We start from the raw sequence: 12,977 nt of genomic DNA, 5'->3' as shown, positions 1-12,977 counted from the left end.
CATATAAACGTTCCCAGGCTAGGGGTCCAATCAGAGCTGTAGCTGCCGGCACAATCCACAGCCACAGCAATGCTGGATCCCAGTTGCGTCTGCGACCTACACCACAGCTCACAGCAACGCCAGATCCTTAACCCACTGAGTGAGGCCAGGGATCGAACCCGTGTCCTCATGGATCCGAGTCTTGGGTTTTTAACTGCTAAGCCATGATGGGAACTCCATGACTTCTTTTAAATATTATTTTCCTTACAAAAGTATGTGTACCTGTTCTCTGCCAATCACTTTTTCATGTATTTATTCGGCCTCTGCTACATGCATGGCATGGCTTTTGGTCTGGGATGTGAACTGGTTTCAGGAATGCTCTAACACGCTTTTATAAAACAAGAAAAATGTAACAGAATAAAAGCAACTTTTATAATTTTTCTACATACATCATAGATTTTTTCCATTGGTTCAGAAACATTCTTCCTGAAATTTCTAACAGCACAAAAGGAACACAGGAAGTGGCCATGTTTTCCTTGCTAAGGATAAGAAATCTCAAGTGCCAGAAAAAGCCCTCTGCTGAGAGCGCAGCAAAGGCTCGTGGCTGCTGTCAGGCCCTCACGGTCTGGCGAGGGGTCTGGCGCCAGGTTTTCTCTGATCCTTGGCCGCACTGGCTCCACCTCTTGCCACAAAGCCAAGGGCACTGACACGTCGTGGGCACTCGGGAAGTGTGTACAGATCAGAAACACTCCGCGAACCACTCCCCGTGGCAGAGAGACAGGGTGGGGCCTGTCCCCACCCCTGGAACAAAGCGAAACTGAGTTAACTTTGCCACCACACCAACAAGCTCTTCCGCCTGGCACAAGAGTCTCCTGCTGGGGAGTTCCCATCACGGCTCATGGGTTAACTGACTCGCATCCGGGAGGCTGCAGGTTCCATTCCTGGCCTTGCCCAGTGGGTTGAGGATCTGGTGCTGTTATGAGCTGTGGTGTAGGTTGCAGCTGCCGCTTGGATCCCGACTTGCTGTGGCTGTGGTGTAGGCTGGCAGTTACAGCTCCGATTCGACCCCTGGTCGGGGAAACCCGCAGCCTTAAAAAGCCAAAAAAAAAGCGTCTCCTGCTGAGGAAAAAGCCGGGGCAGCATGAGCCCCAGGCCCTACACAGTCGGTCGCGCCGCCAGGCTCCTCTCTGTGTGTCTACGTCACACACGCTGCTCCGTGACTCAGGCGCGCAGCAGCTGTGACAAGGATCAGGACGGCAGCTGGCGGTGGGGCGTTCGCCACGTGCTGGAAGGAGGCGTGCTGTGGTTACTCCTGACAACACCCTGGGAGGCAGGGGCTGTGAGCCCCCCGCATCGACAAGGAAGCTCAGAGAGATCCAGTCACCAGCCCAAGGTCACACAGCCAACAGCGGCAGAAGCACGGCGCAGCCCTGTCCCCAAGGTGGCGCAGCCCTGTCCCCAAGTCCCCTGGGCCTGCCAAGTGGCTCACCTCCTCTCGGCCCAGGCGATCACCGGGTCCCACTCGTTCCTCTGCAGCTCCACCAGCGTCTCCGGCTCTTCCACCCTGTAGCTAATTCAGTGCAAAGGGTACCCCGTTCATAAAAAAGCATGACCTTCATCCAGTGGCAGCATAAACCTGCCCCCGCCCCCGCCCCCAGGTCTGCCCCCAGGGCAGTGGTTCTGCAGGTGTAGCCTGGGCTCACCGGGGACCTCACTGGAGATGCACAGGTGTGGAGAGCAGCGCCACATGTGCACAAGCCCTTGGGGCTTCTGCCGTAAGCTGCCCCGAATGTCACTAGTTCCCTGCAGGTCAAGGCCTGCGGCACTGCCCCTGGTCCCCGAGCTCCGACCCCACGTCCCTGCTGACCCTCCCCTTCTGAGAGGCAGTGCCCTGGCCAGACTGCGCTGCCCGCCCCTCACGAGCCCACCCGCCTCCCAGCTACAGATGCCACCTGATGCCAGGCTGCACCACGGGAGGCAGGGTGAGCCGAGGGAGCCGCGGGCAAGGCCTCCCGGGATAGGAACCTGCATGGGTGCAGGGGAGGCCAGGCTGGCGTGAGTAGAAGGGGGCAGAGAGGTGGCCTCCAGGGCAGAGGGAGGCACTCCCACCCTCCAGTGCCAGCAGGGCGCCGGGACCGTTCCCCAGAAAAGTGCTTTCCTGAGTGAGGCTGGGAGGGTTCCGTTCCCTGTAATCAAAAGGTCCCTAGTACACAGAGTTCCCGTCGTGGCACAGCGGAAACAAATCCAACTAGGAACCATGAGGTTGCGGGTTCGATCCCTGGCCTCGCTCAATGGGTTAAGGATCCAGCACTGCCATGAGCTGTGGTGTGGGTCGCAGACAAGGCTTGGATCTAGCATGGCTAAGGCTGTGGCATAGGCCGGCAGCTACAGCTCTGATTGAACCCCTAGCCTGGAAACTTCCGTATGCCGAGGGTGTGGCCCTTAAAAAAAAAAAAAAAAGGTCCCCAGCACAAATGGAGCCAGCTTTCCCAAGTCACTGAGGGCCGGCAGCCTCTCCAGGAGGACCTCTGCCCTGCCCAGTGTGGCTTTCAGGAGCCACCTGGGAGGTAATTCGGGACCCCCAGGCGTTCAGGTGGCACCCGGAGCTGCTCGGCTAAGTCCTCCGCTCGCTGTCAACACCACTGACCAGCTGGCTAAAGGCCACAGCGTGAGGGGAGCAGCAGACGTGGAGGAGGCCGGCTCAGCCCACCTGCTCCGGCTGACAAGTGACGAGGAGGCCGCCAGGGTCAGAGGCCCCACTGGGCAAGGACCCCCCAGGTCCTCAAGCCTGCAGGAGCCACATGCGCCCCCGGGCCAGGGGCTGCTGCCGGGCTCCTCCGTGTCCAGGCGGTGAAGGGCCTGCCTCTTCCTCCACTGAGAAGGTCCCGGGTGAAGGGCCCCGGGAAGCTGCCCACACGCCCCTTACCAGACGGTGTCGGTGTCCAGGAACTTGAGTGCCGCCCGGATCAGCTGGCCCTTGTCTCGCTGGGTCGGGTTGTCCAGGGAGGTGTTGCACAGCGTGGTCTGAATCGGAGGCAGAGGGCCCTCAGCACCGCGGCCAGGGCGGAAGGCCGCGCCTGAGGGCTGCCCAGCCTGCCCGCCCGCCCGCCTGGGCTCCGCGCCTGGCGCTGGGCCCCGGGGCCCCGGACACCCAGCCGCGGGATGGACGAGGTCCCCACGGACTCAGGCTCTCTGCTACCAGGCTCTGCAGGTGCCTTCTGGCAGGTACCGCGTTCCAGCAAGTACCGCACCTCTAACCACCTCAGAGCCGTGCCCGAGGCCCCGGGAGGCCGGGCTCAGCAGAGGATGTGGAAGCTAGAATCAGCCTGACCCGCGGTGGACCAGCCGGGCACGAGCGGCCACACCCGGTGCGGGACTCTTCTCCCGATGGGCTGCTCCGAGCCGGGCGCTCAGCACTGGCAGGGCCGGGGGGAGGCAGAGGCAGCCCGGCTGGGTCCACGTGCTGGTCCACACCGGGGACCACGGGCCGTCTACGCGCCGTCTCGTCCCCTCCTGACCACCGCCCAGCAGGTAGGGGTGGGGACCACGGGCTGGGAAGGGGCAGCGACTTGCCCAGGAGACTGAGCCCGGCCTCAAGAGTTCAGCTGCCCCTCAGGGAGCCGCCGGCGGTGGACAGGGCTGGCACCTTGGGCGGGTCCCCGCCTCCCCCAGGCCAGCGCAGCCAAGGCCGGGCCGGCCTTTGCGTGCTCGGGGACGGGCCGGGGGCCTGTTGTTACCAGGTGCATGGTGTAGGGCTTGATGGTGTCCTGCTGGGAGTCCCACTCCGTGGCCACCGCGACAGCCAGGGCCTCGCTGGGGACGGTGAAGAGCTTGGCCTGGGGCGTCTTCAGCTTCCTGTGGTCCAGGTTGATCTCAAAGCCACCTTGAAAGATGAGACGAAAGCCTCTCAGGGGCTACTCTGTGGAGCTGAGGGGCCGCCCCTGCCAGAAGCGCCAGGGACAAGCTCAGCCAGGAGCTGGCTGGACGTGAAAAGTGCCCCCACCCATTCACAGGGTGAGAAACGCGGCCGTGACCATTGCGGGCACTCACCTTCCCCTTGTGTGATGCTGACATTCTGATAAAACCGCTTTCTCTCTGTGGGAAAGAGTTTTCAAAAAGGCAACTTAAAACATTGTGGAGACGGCGCGGGGAGCGCCAGGAGCGGCTGGTACCCCGCTTCCCACATCCCGCCACGGCCCGCCCAGCTCCACGCAGCATCGACGGCCTGTGCGTGAAGCAGCGGAGGGGGTGGCCGCACTGGCCCCCAAGCCCGGGGACAGTGCCACACACGGCAGCACGAAGCTGCAGACTGCCTGTCCCCACAGGCGCGCCCGCCCCGGCTTTGCCTCCTTCCCCGACCCCAGCGCAAGATGCTCGAATCTGCAGGTGGCGCCTGAACGCCGTGCAGCAGGAGACGCTTCAGGCAGGAAGCTGCTGCCTATCAGGCTCTTGTGGAAAGCCAGTGTGAGCGTGCGTGTGCGTGCATGTTCACACGTGTGTGCAGAGGCAGTAAGGAGGACTCCCAGGAGCGTTTTCCATTCCTCCAGCCAACTAGTTACCGAATGAACCAGCTGGCCTGGGGAGCAACGGGAACTTCCCTCACGTCCTTTTAGAAGGGGAAGATCCGTGTCCTGTGTTTTCTTCCGAAAGTAACTTGAATAAAATCATTTATTTACCATTTGATCCAGCAATCCCACTCTCGGGCATCTATCCAGAGAGAACCACGACTTGAAAAGACGCACGTACTCCAACGTTCCCTGCAGCACCATCTGCAATAGCCAAGGCCTGGAAACAACCTAAATGCCCTTCGACTGAGGAGTGGATCCAGAGGAGGTGGCAGGTGCACACAGTGGAGTGTCACTCAGCCATTAAGAGGAAAGCAGGAAGGGGCATCCGCAGCAACATGAACGGACCGAGAAATCACCCAGCTAAACGAAGTCGGCCAGACAGGGAGACGCCAACATCAAATGTCATCACCTACACGCGGGATCTGAGAAAGGACAGAATGATGGCGCTCCCGTCGCAGCGCAGTGGAAACGAATCTGACTAGGAACCATGAGGCTGCGGGTTCGATCCCTGGCCTCGCTCAGGGGGTAAAGGATCCGGTGCTGCCGTGAGCTGTGGTGTGGGTTGCAGACGCGGCTGGGATCTGGTGCGGCTGTGGCTGTGGTGGAGGCCGGCAGCGGCAGCTCCGATTAGACCCCTAGCCTGGGAACCGCCATTTGCGGCCCCCAAAAGACAAAAATAAACAAACAAATAAACAAAATAAAAAAGGACACCGTGAACTTCTCTGCAGAACAGATACTGACTCAGAGACTTTGAAAAACCTCGGGTTTCCAACGGAGACAGGTTGGGGGTGGGGGATGGGCTGGGGGTTTGGGAGGGAAACGCCCTCATTGGGTTGTGATGGTCACTGAACACCTATAAACCGAAGAAAAGTCACTGGGGCATAAAAAATAGCATAAAATCATATATGAAAATGGAACCATGCCCCCCTCTCCTACCTGGAGGGATTTAAAGCCAAGAGCGCCTCGTGCAGAACTACGCAGGTCCTTTCAACCAATCACGCACAGGCCACATTCTGGAAGCTACCAACCACAGCCCAGCCTCCACCAACTGGGATGAACGCACACCCGCTGCCTCGGCCACTCATTCCCTCGTGCGGTCGCTTGTTCTCTCGCACGTCCACCGGATACTAAAAACCTTTACCGTCCCTGCCCGAAGGTATTTTCGGAAACGATGGAGCATGTGATGGGGAAAGAGAAGATTCACTGGTTTCTAACGCCTTTTTATTGTCTCTTAACAATTGGAAAAAAAAAAAAAGGTCAAGCTTAAGATAAAATTTCATTAGTTCTGGAAGTTCCCTTGTGGCACAGCAGGTTAAGAATCCGGCGTTGCTGCAGCAACGGTGTGGGGTGCAACTGCGGCACAGGTTCGAGCCTTGGCCTGGGAACTTCCATATGGTGCGGGCGCGGCCGGAAGCAAAAGGGAAGGAAAAAAAACAGGAAGGGGATCTGACCTGGCCACCGAGCAGATGCGGGGTTCTTCCCGCAAACTTAACACCTTTGTTTGGAATCGGAACAGTGATTCTCTCCCACCTTAGAGACCCACAGAGGGGGAGAAGGAGCCCGAGGCCCCCAGCGAGGGCGGAGGGAGCCGGGCGAGGGGCTCACAGAGGCCACAAGAGAGCAAGACCTGGGAATGCAGTCGGCAGGGTCCCCCCCCATCAATGTCAAAGGGTCACACAAGACAATGGGACCAGGAGCCTGCGAGGCACCCATTCCTCAGCGAACGCAGGCTGTTGACGGCACCGGAGGCCTGTCCTGGAGGACGAAAGAGGCAGCCAGTCTTTTGCAGGGTCACATGGAACAGGTGAACAGGTCCCTTGGGACTACGAACCGCTCCCGTCACAGAACATCTGTTCCGACGCCGAAAACACCCCCACTGCCTTTTAAGTGACTCTTTTAAGGACTGTTTAGACGACACGAAGAAACGAGTCTGTGAAAAAGCACCGCATTTGGGGGGGTTTCTTTAGGGCTGCACCCGCGGCACGTGTCAGTCCCCAGGCTCAGGGTGGAATCGGAGCTGCAGCCGCTGGCTACACCACAGCCACAGCCACAGCCACGCCAGATCCGAGCCTCGCCGGCGACCTCCGCCACAGCTCACGGCAACGCTGGATCCTTAACCCACTGAGCGAGGCCAGGAATGGAACCTGCAACCCATGGATCCTGGTTGGGTTCGTTAACCACAGAGCCACGACAGGAACTCCAAAAGCACTCAATTTCAAAGCTGGCAACACGTAAACAAAGAACATTAAACCCCGCTGCTGGGAAGAGTGTGAGCTGGAAACGAGCCTCCACCAGGCCCCTTTCCTGTGAGCCTGCCTCAATCCAGTCGGTCTCCTGTCACTGCCACCGCCCCCCCATCCCAGGCTTCATGGGCCAGTGAGCCATCTTTCTACCGGCCTCAATTTCCGGGCTGGCCTTGGCTTTGGAAAGACGCCAAGGCTCAGCACTGCAGCGCCCACAGTGCACCAGGGACAGAGGAAGGGCCTTCTCGGAGCTGCCCGGCCGCCGTCTCTTTTTAAACAGTGCCACCTGGCGGGCCTTGGGCTTCACAGTCAAATGCTGACCCTGTACCCTCCGCTCAGGCGGACGCTCTGACCAGCTGTTCCCAAGCGGCAAGAGGTTTCAGGCTGACTATGTAAAGAGCGCTTGCAACACAACAATCAAAAGGCAAATAACCCAAGTAAGAGATGGCCCAAGGACGGGAATACACATTTCTCCAAGGAAAATGTCCAAATGTCCAAAAAGCACATCCAAGTTGTCTGAAATCATTATCTGTGAAATGCAACTCAAATCCCGGAGACACCACTCGCCATGCACTGGGTAGCTACTACCAAAAAGACAGGCAGGTGTTGGGGAGGCCGCAGAGAAGCTGGGACCTTCATACGTTGCTGGTGGAGATGCAAAGTGGTGCAGCCACGCTGGAAAGCGGTGTGGCAGTTCCTCAAGAACTTAGCATTTGATCCAGCAAATCTCCACTTAGATAAATCCCTGTGAGAGATGAAAACGTGGGCCCAGGTGAAAATCTACTTGGTTTACAGCGGCATCCCCGACAGCCACAGAAGGAAACCACCCAGGCGTTCACCAACGGGTGAATGGACAAGTAAGACCTGGACAGGCCACACAATGGAATACTATTCAGCCATGAAAAATACACTGGCACTGAGATAAGCCTTGAAAACAGGCTAAATGACAAAAAGCCAGTCCGAAAAAGATCACGTTCCATCTCTCTGAAACATGCCAACTTGGGGCATCTAGAGACAGAAAGTATAGCAGCAGTTGCGGAGGGCTGGAGGGACAGAGGGGCTACTCGGAAGGTGAGGGCTGAAGGGTACAGGATTCTCTGAGGTTATAAGAATGTTCCAGACTTGATGGCTGCACAACTCTGGGGGTTCACTAAAAACCACTGACTTGTACGCTTTTTTTGGCTGTGCCCATGGCATGCGGAAGTTCCCAGGTCAGGGATTGAACCTGCGCCATAGCAGTCACCATGCTGCATCCTTAACCCACTAGGCCACCAGGAACTCTGATTTGTATTCTTTAAATGAGTGAGCGGTAGGTGAATCACCTCTCAATAAAGTTTTTAAAAATTCTTCAGGCCAAATGTATCTACCACAGCAATGAACACGAATGGGCTCAATGACTAAACACACCTGCTTCCAATTGCTCCAGCATCCAGAGCAGGGGTTGGCAAGCTTGGTCTACAAAGAGCCAGATGAAGTATGTTAGGCTTGGGAGCTCCCGCGGGGATGCAGCGGGTTAAGGGCCTGGCATGTGGTAGCTGTGGTGCAGATTGCAGCTGTGACTCGGATTCGATCTCTCTCCTGAAACTTCCCTATGTCGTGGGTGCAGCCACAAAAAAAGAAAAAGAAAAAAAAGGTCTTTTAGGCTTGGCAGGCCATCCAGTCTCGGTTGCGACCTGCCACCTCTGCAGCCCAGCGAAAGAGCAGCCCTAGGCGCCTCTCAACGAATGAACAGGGCTGGGTTCCAATAAAACTTTATTTACAAAAACAGGTGGCAGGCTGAACTCCTTATCTAGGGCGTCTCTTTCAGCCCAACACATGCAGGGCAGGCAGAGACTGAGAAGCTAAACCAGCTCCAGACACCCCGTAAAGAGAGGGGACTCGCAGCCTTGATGTCACCGGGTGTCATTCTCTGCCAAGAGCTCCTCTCTAAGCAGCTGGTACAGGAAGGACCGCCACATGGGGGTCCCTGCCACATCTCCGACACCCCAGGGACCCTCTCCCAAACCCCTCGCCTCCCGACAAGCTTCGACGGCACAGGCCTTCCTACGAAGGCAAGTTCAATCCGCTTGCCTCTTCAAGTCTTTGTGGAGGAGGCACCACTTGCATTTAAACTTCCCTCCTCCGACTCACAGACAGACCCCTGGACCAGGGAAGCCCTCAGAGCTCACGGGCCAGCGCCCCAGCCTCCCTCCCCGCACTCCCCTTTCTCACCATCCTTGTTTTCTTCCCCAGCTGACTACCTACCCCCGGCCAGGTGCTTCCAAGAGCCTAAGCCAGCACGTCTGCAGTAGAAAGGGATGGGGCAGGCCAGGGCACCACCACTGCGCGTAGCACCAACCAATCAGGTGGGCTCTCTGCCTGCGCCAACTCCAGGGAGGTCCTGGATCTGTCCCCTTGCTCGTGGGCTGCCTCCCCGGGAGGCTGGAGGCTAAACGACACTCTTGTCTTCCTTCGCAGGCTCTCGCAGACACCATGCTCCAAATGCGTGTGGGTGTTCCCACCCGTCAACTCCGCGACACCAGCTGGGGGTCCTACAATCACCCGGGTCCTGCCACCGACCACCTAGAGACGGCAATCGGTCCCACAGGACAAGACCTCGGCCCACGAGACATTTCCCACAAGAGCAGCTGGCGGAGCTCAGGCGACAGCTGACTTCCGAGATGTCCCCTTTACCACAACGGATACAACTCAGGAAGAGTCGAACGGGGCAGCCGCGTGGGGCAAGGTTTGGCAGAAAGCGAGTGCAGTTCCCGCGCCCCCCTCCCCGCCGCTGCAGGTGTTCGCTAACCTTGTCGCTCTACCGACTCCTCCGTGACCTGGGGGTTTCAGGGCGGCTCCTTCACACAGGCACCACTGATGAAATCCTCTGTGGCTGGAATGCACTCCAGGCCCTCGCCTCCCCCAGAGGTCGGGGGTGAGGCCGAGCGTTCCAACCCTCTAATCCTGGGTTGCTTCCCCTGGCGAGCGGCCCCCATCCTGGGGGCTTGCCGGAAGTCACCTTATGAACATAAACGCAGATGTGGTTGAGAGGGGCTTGTTATGGGACTTTCAGAGGCAGCCTAGCCGTCCCTCTCAGAGGGAAATGAGGTCCCGAGTAGATAAAGCCTTGGGCTCAGGCCACACAGGGCCTGGCTCAGCCAGCATCAGGGCCCGACGTGTGCTTCTGCCGCGATGCCGGTGGAGTTCCAGACCTCCCACGGGAGAGAGTGTCACAGCAAGGCCCCTCGTGCCCCGCTGTCACCTCTGGGCGGGTTCTAGGTGCCCAGCACTCGCCCTCCTCCTCCCTGCTGAACCCCTGCCCATCTGTCAAGACTGAGCTTGATCTCCCCTCACCCGAGACCCTTTCTGGACCCTCAACACCACGAGAAGGGAGCAGGTGTTCTCTGTACACTCCTCTTCAAAGGCCCGGAGAGGCTCTGGTCCCAGCAGGATGTTACGACCTTCCGCACTTGACAGTGAACACCCTCTAGGTGGAGGCCGCCTCTCTCCTGAAGGCCTCGGTGCCTCCTGCCCTCAGCACAGAAACACTAAGCCAAGGGAAGAAGAATGTGTCTCTCACTCCAGGGAGTGGCTCCCGGGGAAGGACTGGAGCGCCCCTTCTCTCATGAAAACAAAATGACAGCCAAATGCTGAACAACCTTCAACCAAACGAACTGGAACCTCTCAAAAAGATACCCTCCTCCAGAAGACAAAGAAGAGGCCACGTCGCGGGGCAGGAGGGGCGATTACGTCATATAAGCAACCCCATCCCTCCCGGGTGGGAAGCTCCACAGACTGGAAAGTAACTATCACAGAGACTCACCTATGGGGGTGAGTTCTGACCCCCGCGTCAGTTCCCCACGCCTGGGGATCTGGCACTGGGAGAAAGAGCCCCTGGAGCATCTGGCCTTGAAGGCCAGTGGGGCTTGTGCATAGGACCGGGGGAAACGGAGACCCCATTCTTGAAAGGCGCACACAGGCTTTCATGTGTACTGGGTCCCAGGGCAATGCAAAGGCTCCATAGGAATCTGGATGGGACCTGGCTGCAGTTCTTGGAGGATCTCCTGGGAAAACAGGGGGTGACTGTGGTTCATGGTGGGGGAAGGACATTGCAGGCAAAGGTCTCCAGAATATTCAACGGCATTTGTTCCTCTAGATGTGGCCACTTGGGGAAAATCTGGCCTCACCCATCAGCCCCAGGCCAAACAATAATCCAGGTGGGATCACAGCCCCAACCATAAAGACCCCCCAGGCACACAGCCACCTCTAATCTTGCCCAGAGGCAAAGCCCCACCCACCAAAGTGAAAAGAATCGGCCCCACCTACCAGTGGGCAGGCACCAGTCCCTCCCCTCAGGAAGCGCAAGGCAAGCCCCTGTACCAACTTCAGCCACAAGGGGGGGGGGCAGACATCAGAAGTAAGAGAGGCTACAGCAAAAAAAGACACCACACCAAAAACCTATAAAAATGAAAAGGCAGAGAATTATAATTCAGATAAGAGAGAAAGAAAAAACTCCAGAAAAACAGCTAAAGGATCTGGAGATTATCAGCCTCTAGGAAAAATTCTTTAGACTGATGATGCTGAATATGATGCAAGACATTGGAAATAAACTGAAGGGAAAGACTGATAATTTACAGCAAACATTGAGCAAAAAGTACAAGATTTAAAACTTAAGCAAGCACACATGCAAAATACAATAACTGAGATCAAAGATTCATTAGAAGCAACCAACAGCAGAATGCAGGAGGCAGAAGAACAAATAAACGAGATGGAGGGCAGACTAGTGGAAATCACTGATGTGGAACAGAAAAGAGAAAAAATATCGAAAAGAAATGAAGACAGTCTAAGAGAACTCTGGGACAATGTTAAACACACCAACATCCATATTATAGGGTTGCCAGAAGGAAAAGAGAAAGGAACAGAAAAAATATTTGAAGATATAATAGCCGAAAACTTTCCTAACATGGGAAAGGAACCACTCCCTCAAATCCAGGAAGCACAAGGAGTACCATATAAAATAAACCCAAGGAGGAACACCCCAAGACATGTACTCCTCAAACTGACTAAAATTAAAGCCAAAGAGAAAATAATGAAAGCAGCTAAGGAAAAGAAACAAATAACATATAAGGGAACCCCGATAAGGTTATTAACAGATTTTTCAGCAGAAACTCTGCAGGCCAGAAGGGAGTGGCACGATATACTTAAAGTGATGAAAGGAAAAAACCTCCAACCAAGATTACTTTACCCAGCAAGGCTTTCATTCAGGTTTGAAGGAGAAATCAAAAGCTCTACAGATAAGCAAAAGCTAAGAGAAATCAGCACCACTAAACCAGCTTTACAACAAAGGCTAAAGGAAATCACCTCTGCTCTTACCCTAAAACCCTCTCCCCAGAAGCAATGAAAGAGCCACTACCTTTTAAGCTTCAGAGTCGCAAGTGTAGGAAGAAGGCACGGAGTGTCAACTCCCTAGTAGAGATAGCAGGGGTTGTGGGAGGGCAGTAGGAGGAAGGGCCAGACATCTGCGGACAAAGTGGCCGGGATGGACGACTGAAAGCCTGGGCTCTGGGCTCCTTCAGTGCCAGGGTCGCAGGGACACAGAAAGCCCGGCAGACCCGGCCCTTGCCTCACAAACCTCTCAGAGAGTCTGCTCTGTGACCTTGGCGCGATCCTGACCGAGAATCCTAATATCCCCTGTCGGAGAACAGGAATGACATCTGCTTCCCTAAGAGAAGGGACGAAAGCCGCAGTGCAAAAGCAAACGACTGTCTCCAGCCGCGACGCGCGTGTGCCCTGGGGCGGTCCCTGCCCTTGGGGCGGGGGACTTTCCCCCCGACCTATGACCCTGCTCTGCCACACCGCCCTGCACTGCCCACCCCTCAGCCCGGCTCGGACCTGGCCTCCCTCACCTGCCGGGGGCGCGTACGCCCGGGCGGGGGTCGGGGGACTGGGCCCCCGCCCCTCGGAGGCGATGAGGCCACCCCGGGGCCGGTTCAGGAGGCGGCGTCCCCCGTCCCGCAGCCGGAGGCAGGTCCTCCACATCGCGCGGGGACCTGGGAGGACGACCGCGCAAGATCTGAGGGCAGGACACACGGGACGTAGCGACCTCGCCGCGCACTCGGGACACACGCAGCTTCTCACCGGCCGCCGGCGTCCTCAGCATCCCTGGGCGCCGCCATGTTGTGCACGACACTCGCGGCGCGCCGTCGCC

At 57.2% G+C, this 12,977-nt stretch overlaps 1 protein-coding gene across 2 annotated transcripts in view; it reads right to left on the bottom strand.

The window, feature by feature from the left end:
- The window catches only part of ATPAF2 (ATP synthase mitochondrial F1 complex assembly factor 2), a 15,569-nt gene extending 2,592 nt beyond the window's left edge, over nt 1-12,977 (bottom strand). The window contains exons 1-5 of one of the 2 annotated variants that reach the window (XM_021068019.1): nt 12,676-12,977; nt 4,030-4,074; nt 3,717-3,862; nt 2,906-3,003; nt 1,469-1,549 (exon numbers count right to left, since the gene is read on the bottom strand). In XM_021068019.1, the coding sequence (XP_020923678.1) occupies nt 1,469-1,549; nt 2,906-3,003; nt 3,717-3,862; nt 4,030-4,074; nt 12,676-12,808 (503 nt within the window). In that variant the 5' untranslated portion in view covers nt 12,809-12,977. Of the gene's footprint in view, nt 1-1,468; nt 1,550-2,905; nt 3,004-3,716; nt 3,863-4,029; nt 4,075-4,655; nt 4,702-12,675 lie in introns of those variants that run through there. The other variant, XM_021068020.1, reaches the window with a different exon arrangement.

The sequence above is a fragment of the Sus scrofa genome, chromosome 12, assembly GCF_000003025.6.
Source record: "Sus scrofa isolate TJ Tabasco breed Duroc chromosome 12, Sscrofa11.1, whole genome shotgun sequence".
NCBI lineage: Eukaryota > Metazoa > Chordata > Mammalia > Artiodactyla > Suidae > Sus > Sus scrofa.
The sequence above is the reverse complement of the archived record's forward strand: the minus strand, read 5'-3'. Positions and strand labels throughout refer to the sequence as shown.